Genomic DNA, 11,867 nt, shown 5'->3' on the forward strand with positions numbered 1-11,867 from the left:
TCAGGATGCTTTGAAATTTAAATAAATTCAACAGGGAATAAACACCCCCTGTGCCCCTTCCCATCATATTCCTAACATTAAAGAGAGTAAGCCTTAAGCATTACATAAATACAAGTATAGACCTATAGCTATGCATTACAATGTCAAGCATAGTAAGCAGTAAGCACTTCAAGCTACTTACTTTAAAGCCCGCCAATTATCTCCCATATGCTTAGGGATAATCAACTCTGCGTTAAGATCTCTTGCCAGCTTTCCTTTTCGAAACAGGTCAGTTTTAGTCGGAATTGCAGCAGAGACTTTTGCTTCATAATCCTTTCTTACAGAAGAAATTTCGCTGGTTTTACTGTCTTGAATCAATGAGCCCAGATCGTATATATATGCCTACTCTCAGCCATGATGACTTCAAGATATAAATAAGCCAAATGCCATAGTCATGTAATTATAATTTTAAAGGTTTGAAGATTTATAACGCTGGCTCAAGTGCATCAGTCAGAATGAAATTTTAGTGCTCGTGGGCTTAGTGCAACAGTCAGCAGCGATTTCCCACCGTGACGTAGGTGAAAAAACAATGAAATTCGTGACGTTTAGGTGGTTTACTCGGCCAAAGAGACTCGGGACTGTTGCACCAACTGATGCATTTTTTCCCCATCCTGACGTAGTGATTCACTATCTAGCCACCGTGACGTAGTAATACCGTTGAGTTCTATAATTGAGTTTTTATAGAACTCAATGAGTAATACAAATTCAGCTCAGTCTAGCTGGATGATGAAACAAATTTTCGCTAAAAATTTCGACACATAAAAACGCCATATTTAGCGTAGCATTTTTCAATAATGCGGCCATAATCAAAATGATACTCACATGTAAACAATCTACGAAGGCTTTAAACAATATTTCTCAATCATCAATGTACATCTGTTGTCAATATATTGTCAGCGTTAAGGTATTGAAAGCATTTAGAAACTAGAAACATTCCAATCTGATATATTTCTTGCACTTTGCTTGTATTGATTGTAAGTTATAATGTTGCGAAATATTAACTATTCAATTTTATGACTGATGCACTCGCATCAGTTGCAGCAGCCTGGATTCGCCCCTGGACTGGATCAGGTAAAACATTTACAATGGAAGGTGATATCAATGGTCGAGAAACGTGGGGTATGATACCACGTGCTATGGAACAAGTATTCTTTAGTGCTGAGGATATCACGAGTAAAGGTTGGAAGGTGATAAATATCAATTTTGGACACAAAGAGTATATTATTAGTGACGAGATTTGACATTTCAGAAAGATACATGTAGCTCACGAGTAAATTTATGCAGGTAATGCCAATTTTGGACATATAAAGTATATTATTAGTGACAAGAGTTGACATTTCAGAAAGATACATGTAGCTCACGAGTAAATTTATGCAGGTAATGCCAATTTTGGACATATAAAGTATATTATTAGTGACAAGAGTTGAAATTTCAGAAAGATACATGTAGCTCACGAGTAAATTTATGCAGGTAATGCCAATTTTGGACATATAAAGTATATTATTAGTGACAAGAGTTGACATTTCAGAAAGATACATGTAGCTCACGAGTAAATTTATGCAGGTGATGCCAATTTTGGACAAATAAAGTATATTATTAATTGCGAGGGTTGAGATTTTAGGTATTTGCAGTCACACGATGATTGAAAGCATAATCTTATGAAAAAGGTTTTTAAGAAGCATAAGGTAAGAACAAAACAATACGGCGTGGGGTAATGTCACATAGTACGATGGATTGATAGCGATAGATTTGCAAATTAGGACACAAAAATCACAAAGATTTGGCGAAGTAGAATATTAGCATTTTGTATTTACGAAATACCAACATAAATACAAAATGCTACTATGATTTTTAAAGAATAACATCCTTCGTAAGCCAGGAAGTGGATGCTAAAAAGCTTTCACCGGCAGACGGCAATTCGTTTTTTGGGGCTTTTCCTAGTAATTTTCAGAATCGTAACAAACGAGTACATGTCTAATCTAGTAAGCAGTGATTATTGATGTAGCTAAATGGCCGAGATACAAAAATGCCAATATTTTTATGACGTAAACTTTACATAGCACATTTCATCGAGAAAGAACAGAAGAGACAGATCGAACATGAATTTCTGTAAACAACTTAGGATTCATCTAATCTTTCCCATAATTTTCTTAGTTATAAAGGCAAATCAGTTTGTTGTAGATGTATAAAACATTGTATTTAAATTTTGATTTATAGACGCACGACAATGGAAGGCTGTTGGATTTTGGTTGCTTTTGTCTTAGTAAACTTTCTCATCATGGTGATGTATCGTGTTTATTTCAAAGAATCAGATATTCCATTACCATCATGCATAGCTCTATTTAAAGAATCAGATATTCCATTACCATCATGCATAGCTCTTTTTAAATAATCAGATATTCCTTACCATCATGCATAGGTCCTTTTAAATAATCAGATATTCCATTACCATCATGCATAGCTCTATTTAAAGAATCAGATATTCCATTACCATCATGCATATCTCCATTTTAAGAAACAAGTTTGCCAAAACAATCATGTATACATACATTTTTATAGCTCCATTTAAAGAATCAGATATTACGTTACAATCTGCCGTATCTAATTTTAAACAACCATTATGTATAGCATTTCCAGTTAAAGAATCTCTGAAAATACGACCTGTTATCTATTCATAGCAGGAGGAAGGCATTAGTTTTTGTAAATTGTCAGTTGGAACATGGTGATCGCAAAACATATTTTATTGAGAGAATCAATAATGCGCTGGACCTCGGATTCTTCTGTAGGGCGTATTATTTACATAAAATTGTAATAGTTATCTTAAAAATAAACTTTTTGATTGATTGATTAATTGATTGAGAGTTTAATCGATCAAACTTGTTTGACGCTGGTAAAAAAACGACGCACATCTGCATTCATACATGTGTAGCCGACATATAGCTCTTTCGTCGATAGTTATAAATGCCTCCTCGTAGGAGCAGATAACTGACAACCACAGTTGACTCGCTGTTATGAATTTAAGGTTTTACCTTGATTTTCATCAAAAAATTGCTTGCCGAATCCCAAATACACACATACATTTTCCTCACTCTTCCCTCAGGAGTGGGAAATTGTGAAATTTTCGGAAAAGCGATCAATTTCGGTAAATCTCAACGGCAACGGACGAAATCCGCCATTTTTTTGGCGTCATCAGATATCTAAGGCCGCGCTTGAGATAGCCGCTCCAGTTATTATAGAACTCAATGGTTTAACTGGCTGGAGTAATGGCGGACGCAAAAGATGCGCACTAAAGTACTCGGTACAAGTAGGGGACCAATGAACTCTAATGTTGTAGAGTTAATTGTAGTGGACAGTTTAGGTTCATTGAGTGACGCTTCTCTTCCGTGTCTATTCTGTGGTTTGATGTCGTACCGCAATTTTGGCTGAAACTTGAAGATATCTACAACATTGCTTGTGAATTTAAGATGATTCGTTAACCTTAAACAGATCAAACGGTAAGATTGTTTGCTTCCCTGCTTATTTTATACACGAGTGCAACAAATATTAGAACCAATATTATATGCAGTGCGGTTCCTGAGACAATAGCTTAAATTGTCAAGCAAAGTGCGAAGATCATATCTACATTTAAATATTAGAACTGTGAGATAAATAAGCCATCGTCTTGTTCACGTTGTTCATGTCTTATACCTGTGTGCATGAACTACGTTCTGTTTATTTGAGCGTTGAATATTTTGGATATGAATTGAGAAAGCGAGATGCCCTGGCTAGTCAAATAAGAAGCATGGAATGAAATTTTATTTAGTTATTAATTCTAATATGTATGGTTCGTACATCATTCCTTATGACAAAGTTACAAGATAATTTTTGAGCTGATTAACATTCCACATGCATATGTATATTATACATACTCCAGTAGAAAGCTCACAGTCGAGAAAAAACGGAAACAGCGCTATATTTAAGGAGAAATTTAAGTAAGAGATAACACCCTCATAGTCCATAGCGTGATATTATTCAATTACTCATTCATTGCAATTACAAATTACATTTGAATACGCAGCTGAACGTTGTTAACAAACAGAAACACAATGCGGTGTCTGTGGTTCCTCGCCACACCTTGCCATGATTATCTTACTTATACCCAAATAACCCTAAAAATTATTTCTGAATGTATCTCGTGTCAATATCCAAGATAATGAAAAGAATTCATGTAAATGGTGTTAGGTGTTAAAATTTGTGTTAAGTATTGTAGAAGAAAAAATAGCAAATATATAATGTTAAATAATGCTACTTACACGTTGAAGATAAGGGATTAAAGGATTGTATTTGTTTATTCAGGTTAGGCTTACGTATGTTTCTTAAACATAAAAGACTTCTTTGACTTTAGGTGTGATATTAACGAGGGTTTCTTAAAGGACATTGGCAACGAAAATTTTTATGGCATATTTTTGAACCTTTGTGATGTCTAACAACTAAAATAGAAAAATTTTTTCTCAAAAATATTTTGTTGCTGAGATATTTGCAGCAAAAGTTTTATAAATTGCGCCATCTTGGATAAAATTTTGATAAAATTATCTCGAGCAGTAGTGACGTCTTGGCTGGTGAGCAGTCAAAACAACAATAGAATATACTTTGTGATTGACTGCGTTACAACACATTTAAAGCGTATTTTACGGTTTTTTTTTGCTGTAATGGATGACATACACGAAAATCAACCGGGTAAGGTTCTGCCCTATCAATATGAACCTGAAGTGAAGGCCGAAACTAGTGAAGAAAGCGGTTCCGAACATGAGAGTGAGCAGAGCGACTTGTCCTCTTCGGATGCTGAATTTGAGAAAGCAAATGCTTAGCGCCTTCAAACTCTTAGTTGGTGTAAGTGTGGACATTGTACTTTGTCAAAAAAGGCAATCAAGTGTTTTTGTTGCCACGAAAAAGCGCTTGAATACGATGAGTATGAGGCTTTGCTAGGCGAAACAGATGGGACAATATGCTCTCAGAAAGTGTGTTAAAGATAGACGTGTGTCGGTATCTTGAAGAAAACTGGCCCCTGTCTAATGAGGATCTAGAGAGAATACACAAGCTGTATCGATTAGTTGCCTATCAAAGATGTTCTAGGTGGATTTTTCAAATTTTGGGGAAGAAACATCGAAGACCATTTCCTGCTTGTGTTTATGCTAGCATACGAAAACGCTTCGCGTCACCAGATGGACTTTATACACATTTTAAATATGCATATTTTCACGAAAGACCGTAAATTTAGTCTTAGACAGACGCTCTTTGATGTTCTTTGTTATGATCTGCAATTGCGATGCCATATCATTGTCAAAGGATTGTCACGAACTGCGCAAAAGCAAAATGCATGAGTGATCCACCCAAAACTTGTATTCATTCATAAGTTATAAAGTTAATCGAAAAGTGTACTTGTACATTGTGCACGCAAACACGCACATAAAACATTACGGAGAAACGCAACTCTACAGTCATGAACAAAACATAGCGTCTTATAGCTTATCACCTATATAAAACTACATAATCTTTTAAAGACTCTTATGTATATAAATAATAAATTAAACGTATAACTCATTTGTTGGTGACAGGTTTGTAATATGGGAAAATGAAATATTTCTATTGCACGAAATGTTCAGTGTATAAAACGCGCTTGTTGTTGTCTGGGCTTACCCTTGGTATGTCGGCAAAACCTAGTTGTAAGATCTGCTAAAATAAACGTTTCTACGTCTTATAACGACTAAATATTGGAAAAGTATATAAGCGTGATAAACTACACAACTTTTGTTAATCTTAACAACCGCCGACTGTTGTTTTTGTTTTAAAATTCCAGTGAACAAATGTGCTATATATTATTATAATACTATTATTTTATATTGTGTCATTCAGAGGATATCAGCCAATGACGTCAGTAATGTATTCCGGCATAATTTAGCATAAGGCTTTTTTCTCAAAATGGCGGATATGGATTCAACTTTATGTCAAATTTTCTCAACAGCAAAATTCAAAAGAGACACGAAAACACGAAATTAAGTATTCCATAGCTATTTATGATAAACGTATGAAAAAAAATTTTCGTTGCCAATGTCCTTTAAGTCACGTGCTAAAATGTGATTGACTGATATATTAAACAAGCGGTTACTGATCAAATTATTTAAAATTTCACGATAGAATACAAAGTACAAATCGACGTTAGCAAACTGTGTTTTTCTTTTGCTCTTACTCAAATACATTAACGGCTTCAACTAATTCTTTTTCCATGTCTTTTCAATTAGGGATAAATTAACGTAAATATTCAAATAATTCCACCATTTTTCCGTGCGTCAGTATTTTTATAAGGTCATTGTTTAAGACAAATTAAAATGAAATGCTTCAATTGTTAACGTTATTATATTATTTATATTACAAACAATAGATTAAATTTTTGCTCGTAATTTTTCTTGCAATTCATATTTATATGTGAAGAAAAGTGTTAGGACTAAGGCTGAAACATTACGTAACATTTCATAAGGAGGATGTATTAATAATTGCAAATCTGTGTTCAAGAAGTGTAAATTACATTAGGATGCAATTACTGCTAGTGAATGTAGTAGCTCTCATGTTAATTGTTCAATGTTCATAGATACAAGTTTAAGTCATTCATGGATGGATTGTTAACTTTACGATTTCATAGCATCGGGTTTCGTTATACGTTCATTGCTTTGACGGGTAGTATAATATTTATAACGGATGGATGACGAACTCTCGGGTTTTGTGCAATTTTATCATCCGATCGAAGGATCAAAGTAGTTAAAGTAGCTATGTTTTTGTTATATTTGGTACCTTTTTGCTTATCTGTGCTTTGACACAAAAGTTTTACGGTATTTTAATTTGTACTGCGTAAGACAGTGTGCAATAAATGCAATGAAATTCTACGACACAAAGTTTATTTTAAAGATCAAACATAAGGTATGTGCAGTCACACATTCATTGAAAGCATAATCTTATGAAAATGTTTTTAAGAATCATAAGGTAAGAACAAAACAATACGGCGCGGCGTAATGTCACATAGTACGATGGATTGATTGCGATAGATTTGCAAATTAGGACACAAAAATCCGAAAGGTTTGGCGAAAAAATTTGCACTTGGAGACGTTAACAGCTCAGAAGCGTTATCTTCCGCAAGGAATATGTAGGGGCACTAGGAGTTGCCAATTAAAAACAAAAAATCTGAATATGTCAACTGTATTTAAGATTACGAAAGAGTTAAAAAGTTTATTTTGCTATTTGCATTCTTTAATATATACTCACGAAAATACAAAATGCTATTATGATTTTTAAAGAATAAAATCCTTCGTAAGCTAAGAATTGGATGCTAAAAAGCATTCACCGGCAGACAGCAATTCGTTTTTTGGGCTGTTTCTCGTAATATTCAGAATCGTAACAAACGAGTAGATGTCTAATCTAGTAAGCAATGATTATTTGATGTAGCTAAATGGCCGAGATACAAAAATGCCAATACTTTTATAACGTAAACTTTACATAGCACATTTCATCGAGAAAGATCAGAGAAAGATCTAACATGAATTTCTTTAAACAACTTAGGATTCGTCCAATCTTTCCAATAATTTTCTTTGTTATGAACGCAAATAAGTTTGCTGTTGATGTATTAAACATATTATTTGGATTTTGATTTATAGACGCACGACAATGGAAGGCTGTTGCAGTTACCTCCGTAAATATAAAATTTTGGTTGCTTTTGTCTTAGTAAACTTGCTCATCATGGTGATGTATATTGTTCGTTTCAAAGAATCAGGTATCCATTACCATCATGCATAGCTCCTTTTAAATAATCAGATATTCCATTACCATCATGCATAGCTCTATTTAAATAATCAGATATTCCATTACCATCATGCAAAGCTCCTTTTAAATAATCATATATTCCATTACCATCATGCATAGGTCTATTTAAAGAATCAGATGTTCCATTACCATCATTCATATCTCCATCTTAAGAAACAAGTTTGCCAAAACAATCATGTATACATACATTTTTATAGCTCCATTTAAAGAATTAGATATTACGTTACAATCAGCCGTAGCTAATTTTAAACAACAATTATGTATAGTGAAACAGAGACTTTGTCGTGGTGACAAACTTAAAGATAGATTTCAAAATAGCAAATACCATGGTGAATGGTGATAATAACAATGTAATAGTTCTTAAAAGAACTGTTTTAACCAAAATACTAACCAAACAATTCAAAGGAACCGTTGTTTACAGTTAGAAAGAGACACTATGCATTTCGGCAGACGTTATAAATATAGCATGGTTTGGAGGTTCTCATTTAGCAGACGTTGACACCTGATGAGTAGTCTGCCGGAATGCATAGTGTCTCTTTCTAACTGTATACAACGGTTCCTTTGAATTGTTTGGTTAGTATTTTGGTTAAAACAGTTCTTTTAAGAACTATTACATTGTTATTATCACCATTCACCATGGTATTTGCTATTTTGAAATCTATCTTTAATTATGTATAGCATTTCCAATTAAAAAATCTCTGAAAATACGACCTGTTATCTATTCATAGCAGGAGGAAGGCATTAGTTTTTGTAAATTGTCAGTTGGAACATGGTGATGGTAAAACATATTTTATTGAGAGAATCAATAATGCGGTGGACCTCGGATTCTTCTGTAGGGCGTATTATTTACATAAAATTGTAATAGTTATCTTGAAAATAAACTTTTTGATTGATTGATTAATTGATTGAAAAAAGATTAATCCATACAGCTTTCATCTTCATAAATTTTGAAATAGTACTGTACTTAATGAAAAACACACTTTTTAATAAGGGAAGGCCAGCTCGATAATTGGTTGCATGTTATATAATCTGCAGAACACAATAATTATTAAATAATAACTATTTTATGAACGTCTGTTTGAAGGATGATGTGTACGTAGAAATGATTGAATTAAATTTCTGAAGATCAAAATTTTAAAAGTATACCAATAGGCATGCTGTGGAATCTCCCTAGAAATCTCGCGCCTTGAGAAAAAGTCTTCTCCACAATATTTCATAAAGCGTCCGCCACTGGTTAGCATATCACCAAACTAAAGCATGGCATTCCTGGTTTCAAATCGATGACTTTTATGTGTTTTATTTTACGTATGATTCCAAATTATACGACTACGTATTAATAGTAGCTACTTTAAGGTTGTACTCAGAGATTGGACGTAAAAAATAAAGAAAAATGTTAAAGCTGTTTTGTATATTTAGCGACTTGCCAAGAAAGTATGAGAATTAAAAATGGCGTTGAAAGTAGACTGTACCTAGTGATTATTTGGATCATCGTTTTTAGACATCACGTACAAACTTGATTGAAAAAAAAGATGATAGGAAAATGTAGATTTTGCCGTTATGACAAATCTAAAATTTGTCAATCTAAACATGACAGGATCGTACCATCATCGTGTGTAAGAACTAATTATTTGTTTTTCTTTTCATATAGATGATTTGATAACATCTAGCGCCAATACGAAACCATTCTCAACCAAGGGAATTACAAAATTGCAAAATTGCACAAGAGGAAAACATTATTTTGACGACATTTTAGTTGTGATGATTTACCATTATCCATATTACGATACAATACCTATGTTGAAGTCATATTATAAAGATGCATTTAAGAATTTGATCATTTGTGGGTCTGAATCAAGTCCTTCACACGAAATAATGGTCGTTGATATTCATAATGGCCATTACGGTTATGAATGCATTGGAGAAGCTATACGAAGGTATTAATTTACTTCACTCCCCCAAGTATAATAAAAAAGGCGCTTTCAAAAGACAACAAGCTCCATATTTAGGGATAGGGGGCATATTCTATATTGGTAGTTTTTAATCTATGTTAATTTATAACCACAATTGATTTCAACAAAAACTACTAAAGAAGAACTTGAATATATGAATAAGGGCCATCCCTCCCAATTAGGGATCTTGCTAAATATATAATCCTAACCCTAGCCCTTAACTAGTTTTAACCTTACTCTTTGGTCGACTTCTAAACTCTTGTCCTAACGTCACTCTCTATCATAATCAATTTGACCTTGGGGGAGGGGGGGCTAATTTTCATATATGCATGCTACTCAGATTTCTGCTGTGACTGTTTTTTTGAAGTATTTTTTCACATTAACCAAAACCGTTTGCAGCGGGAAAGATTTTGTTTTCAGAAACTTGTTTATGAAGCTCTTAAATCGATAGCATTCCTTATCAAAGCGTTATTGATCTCCATTGTTACTTAAATGCACGAGCATGTTGTTCTATCATAAAATGTCAAATTGCAGGTCTAGTTGTCGATTACATTTTCTCATTTATCACATGGTTGCAAGATTAAGGACGATCTTCGATATTTAAACAATGAATAAGATTGAAAAGTGTTATTTGTATTTTTGAACAGGCATCCCAATTATACAGGCTATTTGTACATGAATGACGACACACTTGTGAACTGGTGGACATTTCTCAAACTTGATAAGGACAAAATTTGGTATGGAGGGGGGGTGAGTAATGAAAAAGAGGGCCATGAGTTTGGCCATCGTCCTATCTCCACTGGATGGTCTTGGTGGCCACTCACGGCTATTCCTTGTGAAGAATCATACGAAGAAATTAGACAGACTTACAACCACAGTTCAATCATAAACATAACGAAATTAGTACAGACGCATCTTACAAATGGTAATGGAAAATTGAAGTGTATTAATGGATGGTCAGATCTGTTTTATGTTCCAAGAAGGTTGAGCGAACAATTTCAAAGAATTTCTTCTATCTTTCACAAAAGACGTGCTTTTCTCGAAGCGGCTGTGCCGACAATGTTCACTTTCATTGAGTTAAAAAAGTTTTGGGAAATGCCTTATGGTACATACCTTCCTGACAAATATGGTTACATAGACTTTGCCGATGGAAAGATAGTATGGGAAAATTATAATTTCGACATTTACTTCATTCATCCTGTAAAATTTCACGGCGAAGTTGCCAAAACTAGCCGTGAAAATTTGAAGAAATTTGTGATTCCTCATTCGAAACTATTGCTCACATGTTAAAACTACAAAATCTTTATTATCGTCTGTTTGCACCAGTAGCGTAAGACTAATACCAAGATCTTAGGGCAATTGTGTCTATGTGTGGAATTAACTTTTCCGACAAAATAGCCTGAAAATAGATCGAGGTATAATTTTGCATAACATTTTCATTAAAATCATTTTAATAAGGAAACTTTACATTGAGAAAACTGTACATTTATTTTAGGAAAAATTAAATTTTTCTTAAAACACTTAAGGAGTTGTTTCCTAACGAGGTACCGAGTTTTCTCGATAAACTTGTCAACCAAGGGAGTACACGCTCCCCGGTCATGTTTATGTCCCTGGTTTGTTTATATGGTTAACATATGTAACGAATGGGTGAAAGCAATGATTTTTTACTGAAGGAACTCGTCCAAGATAACTGAATCCTTTCCCAAAGGATTTAAATCATTTAAACGAAGATGGCAGCCGTGACTGATAATGTAAACCACTTGTTGAAAAGACCAAAATTTAGAAATTTTAGACGTGAAGAATGCCCCTGGATTTTGCGGGGAAGGTTCATGTCTTCGGCTTTTAACGTTTTACCGCTCCAAATCTTTGGTGGAGGATGCGTTTAGAGCAGGAAAAATTCAATAATGTCTGTAAGCTAACACGACTTTTTAAGACTCGGATATGACTCTCCAAACTCTACTGCAGTCGGCGCAGTAATTTCTTGACATATTTATTCATTTCTCGAAGACGTGATCAGAATTTCAAATCTCA

The 11,867-nt window shown here is 34.0% G+C and overlaps 1 protein-coding gene and 1 long non-coding RNA gene across 2 annotated transcripts; both read left to right on the forward strand.

Annotated features, from left to right (window-relative positions):
- The first annotated feature begins 1,641 nt into the window (after positions 1-1,641).
- On the forward strand, positions 1,642-2,890 carry LOC124455043. The gene is made up of 3 exons (XR_006951673.1): positions 1,642-1,724; positions 2,257-2,320; positions 2,668-2,890. It is a non-coding gene; the product is annotated as an uncharacterized LOC124455043 (long non-coding RNA).
- Positions 2,891-3,380: 490 nt separating this feature from the next.
- LOC124455040 (probable glycosyltransferase STELLO1) lies at positions 3,381-11,356 on the forward strand. The gene is made up of 4 exons (XM_047005799.1): positions 3,381-3,533; positions 7,722-7,837; positions 9,536-9,821; positions 10,484-11,356. Exons 2-4 carry the CDS (start codon positions 7,732-7,734, stop codon positions 11,124-11,126), a joined length of 1,035 nt encoding a protein of 344 aa, XP_046861755.1. The 5' UTR covers positions 3,381-3,533; positions 7,722-7,731; the 3' UTR covers positions 11,127-11,356.
- Positions 11,357-11,867: the final 511 nt, after the last annotated feature.

Source organism: Xenia sp. Carnegie-2017, unplaced genomic scaffold (genome assembly GCF_021976095.1).
Source record: "Xenia sp. Carnegie-2017 unplaced genomic scaffold, XeniaSp_v1 HiC_scaffold_3, whole genome shotgun sequence".
Classification (NCBI taxonomy): Eukaryota; Metazoa; Cnidaria; class Anthozoa; order Malacalcyonacea; family Xeniidae; genus Xenia; species Xenia sp. Carnegie-2017.

What these genes read in the sequence shown, in the direction of transcription:
- LOC124455040 (XM_047005799.1), top strand. Translation starts at nt 7,732, where the DNA reads ATGGAAGGCTGTTGCAGTTACCTCCGTAAATATAAAATTTTGGTTGCT. An exon ending in TGTTCGTTTCAAAGAATCAG is followed by an intron (nt 7,838 to 9,535) that starts GTATCCATTACC and finishes CTTTTCATATAG; the next exon opens with ATGATTTGATAACATCTAGC. An exon ending in ATTGGAGAAGCTATACGAAG is followed by an intron (nt 9,822 to 10,483) that starts GTATTAATTTAC and finishes ATTTTTGAACAG; the next exon opens with GCATCCCAATTATACAGGCT.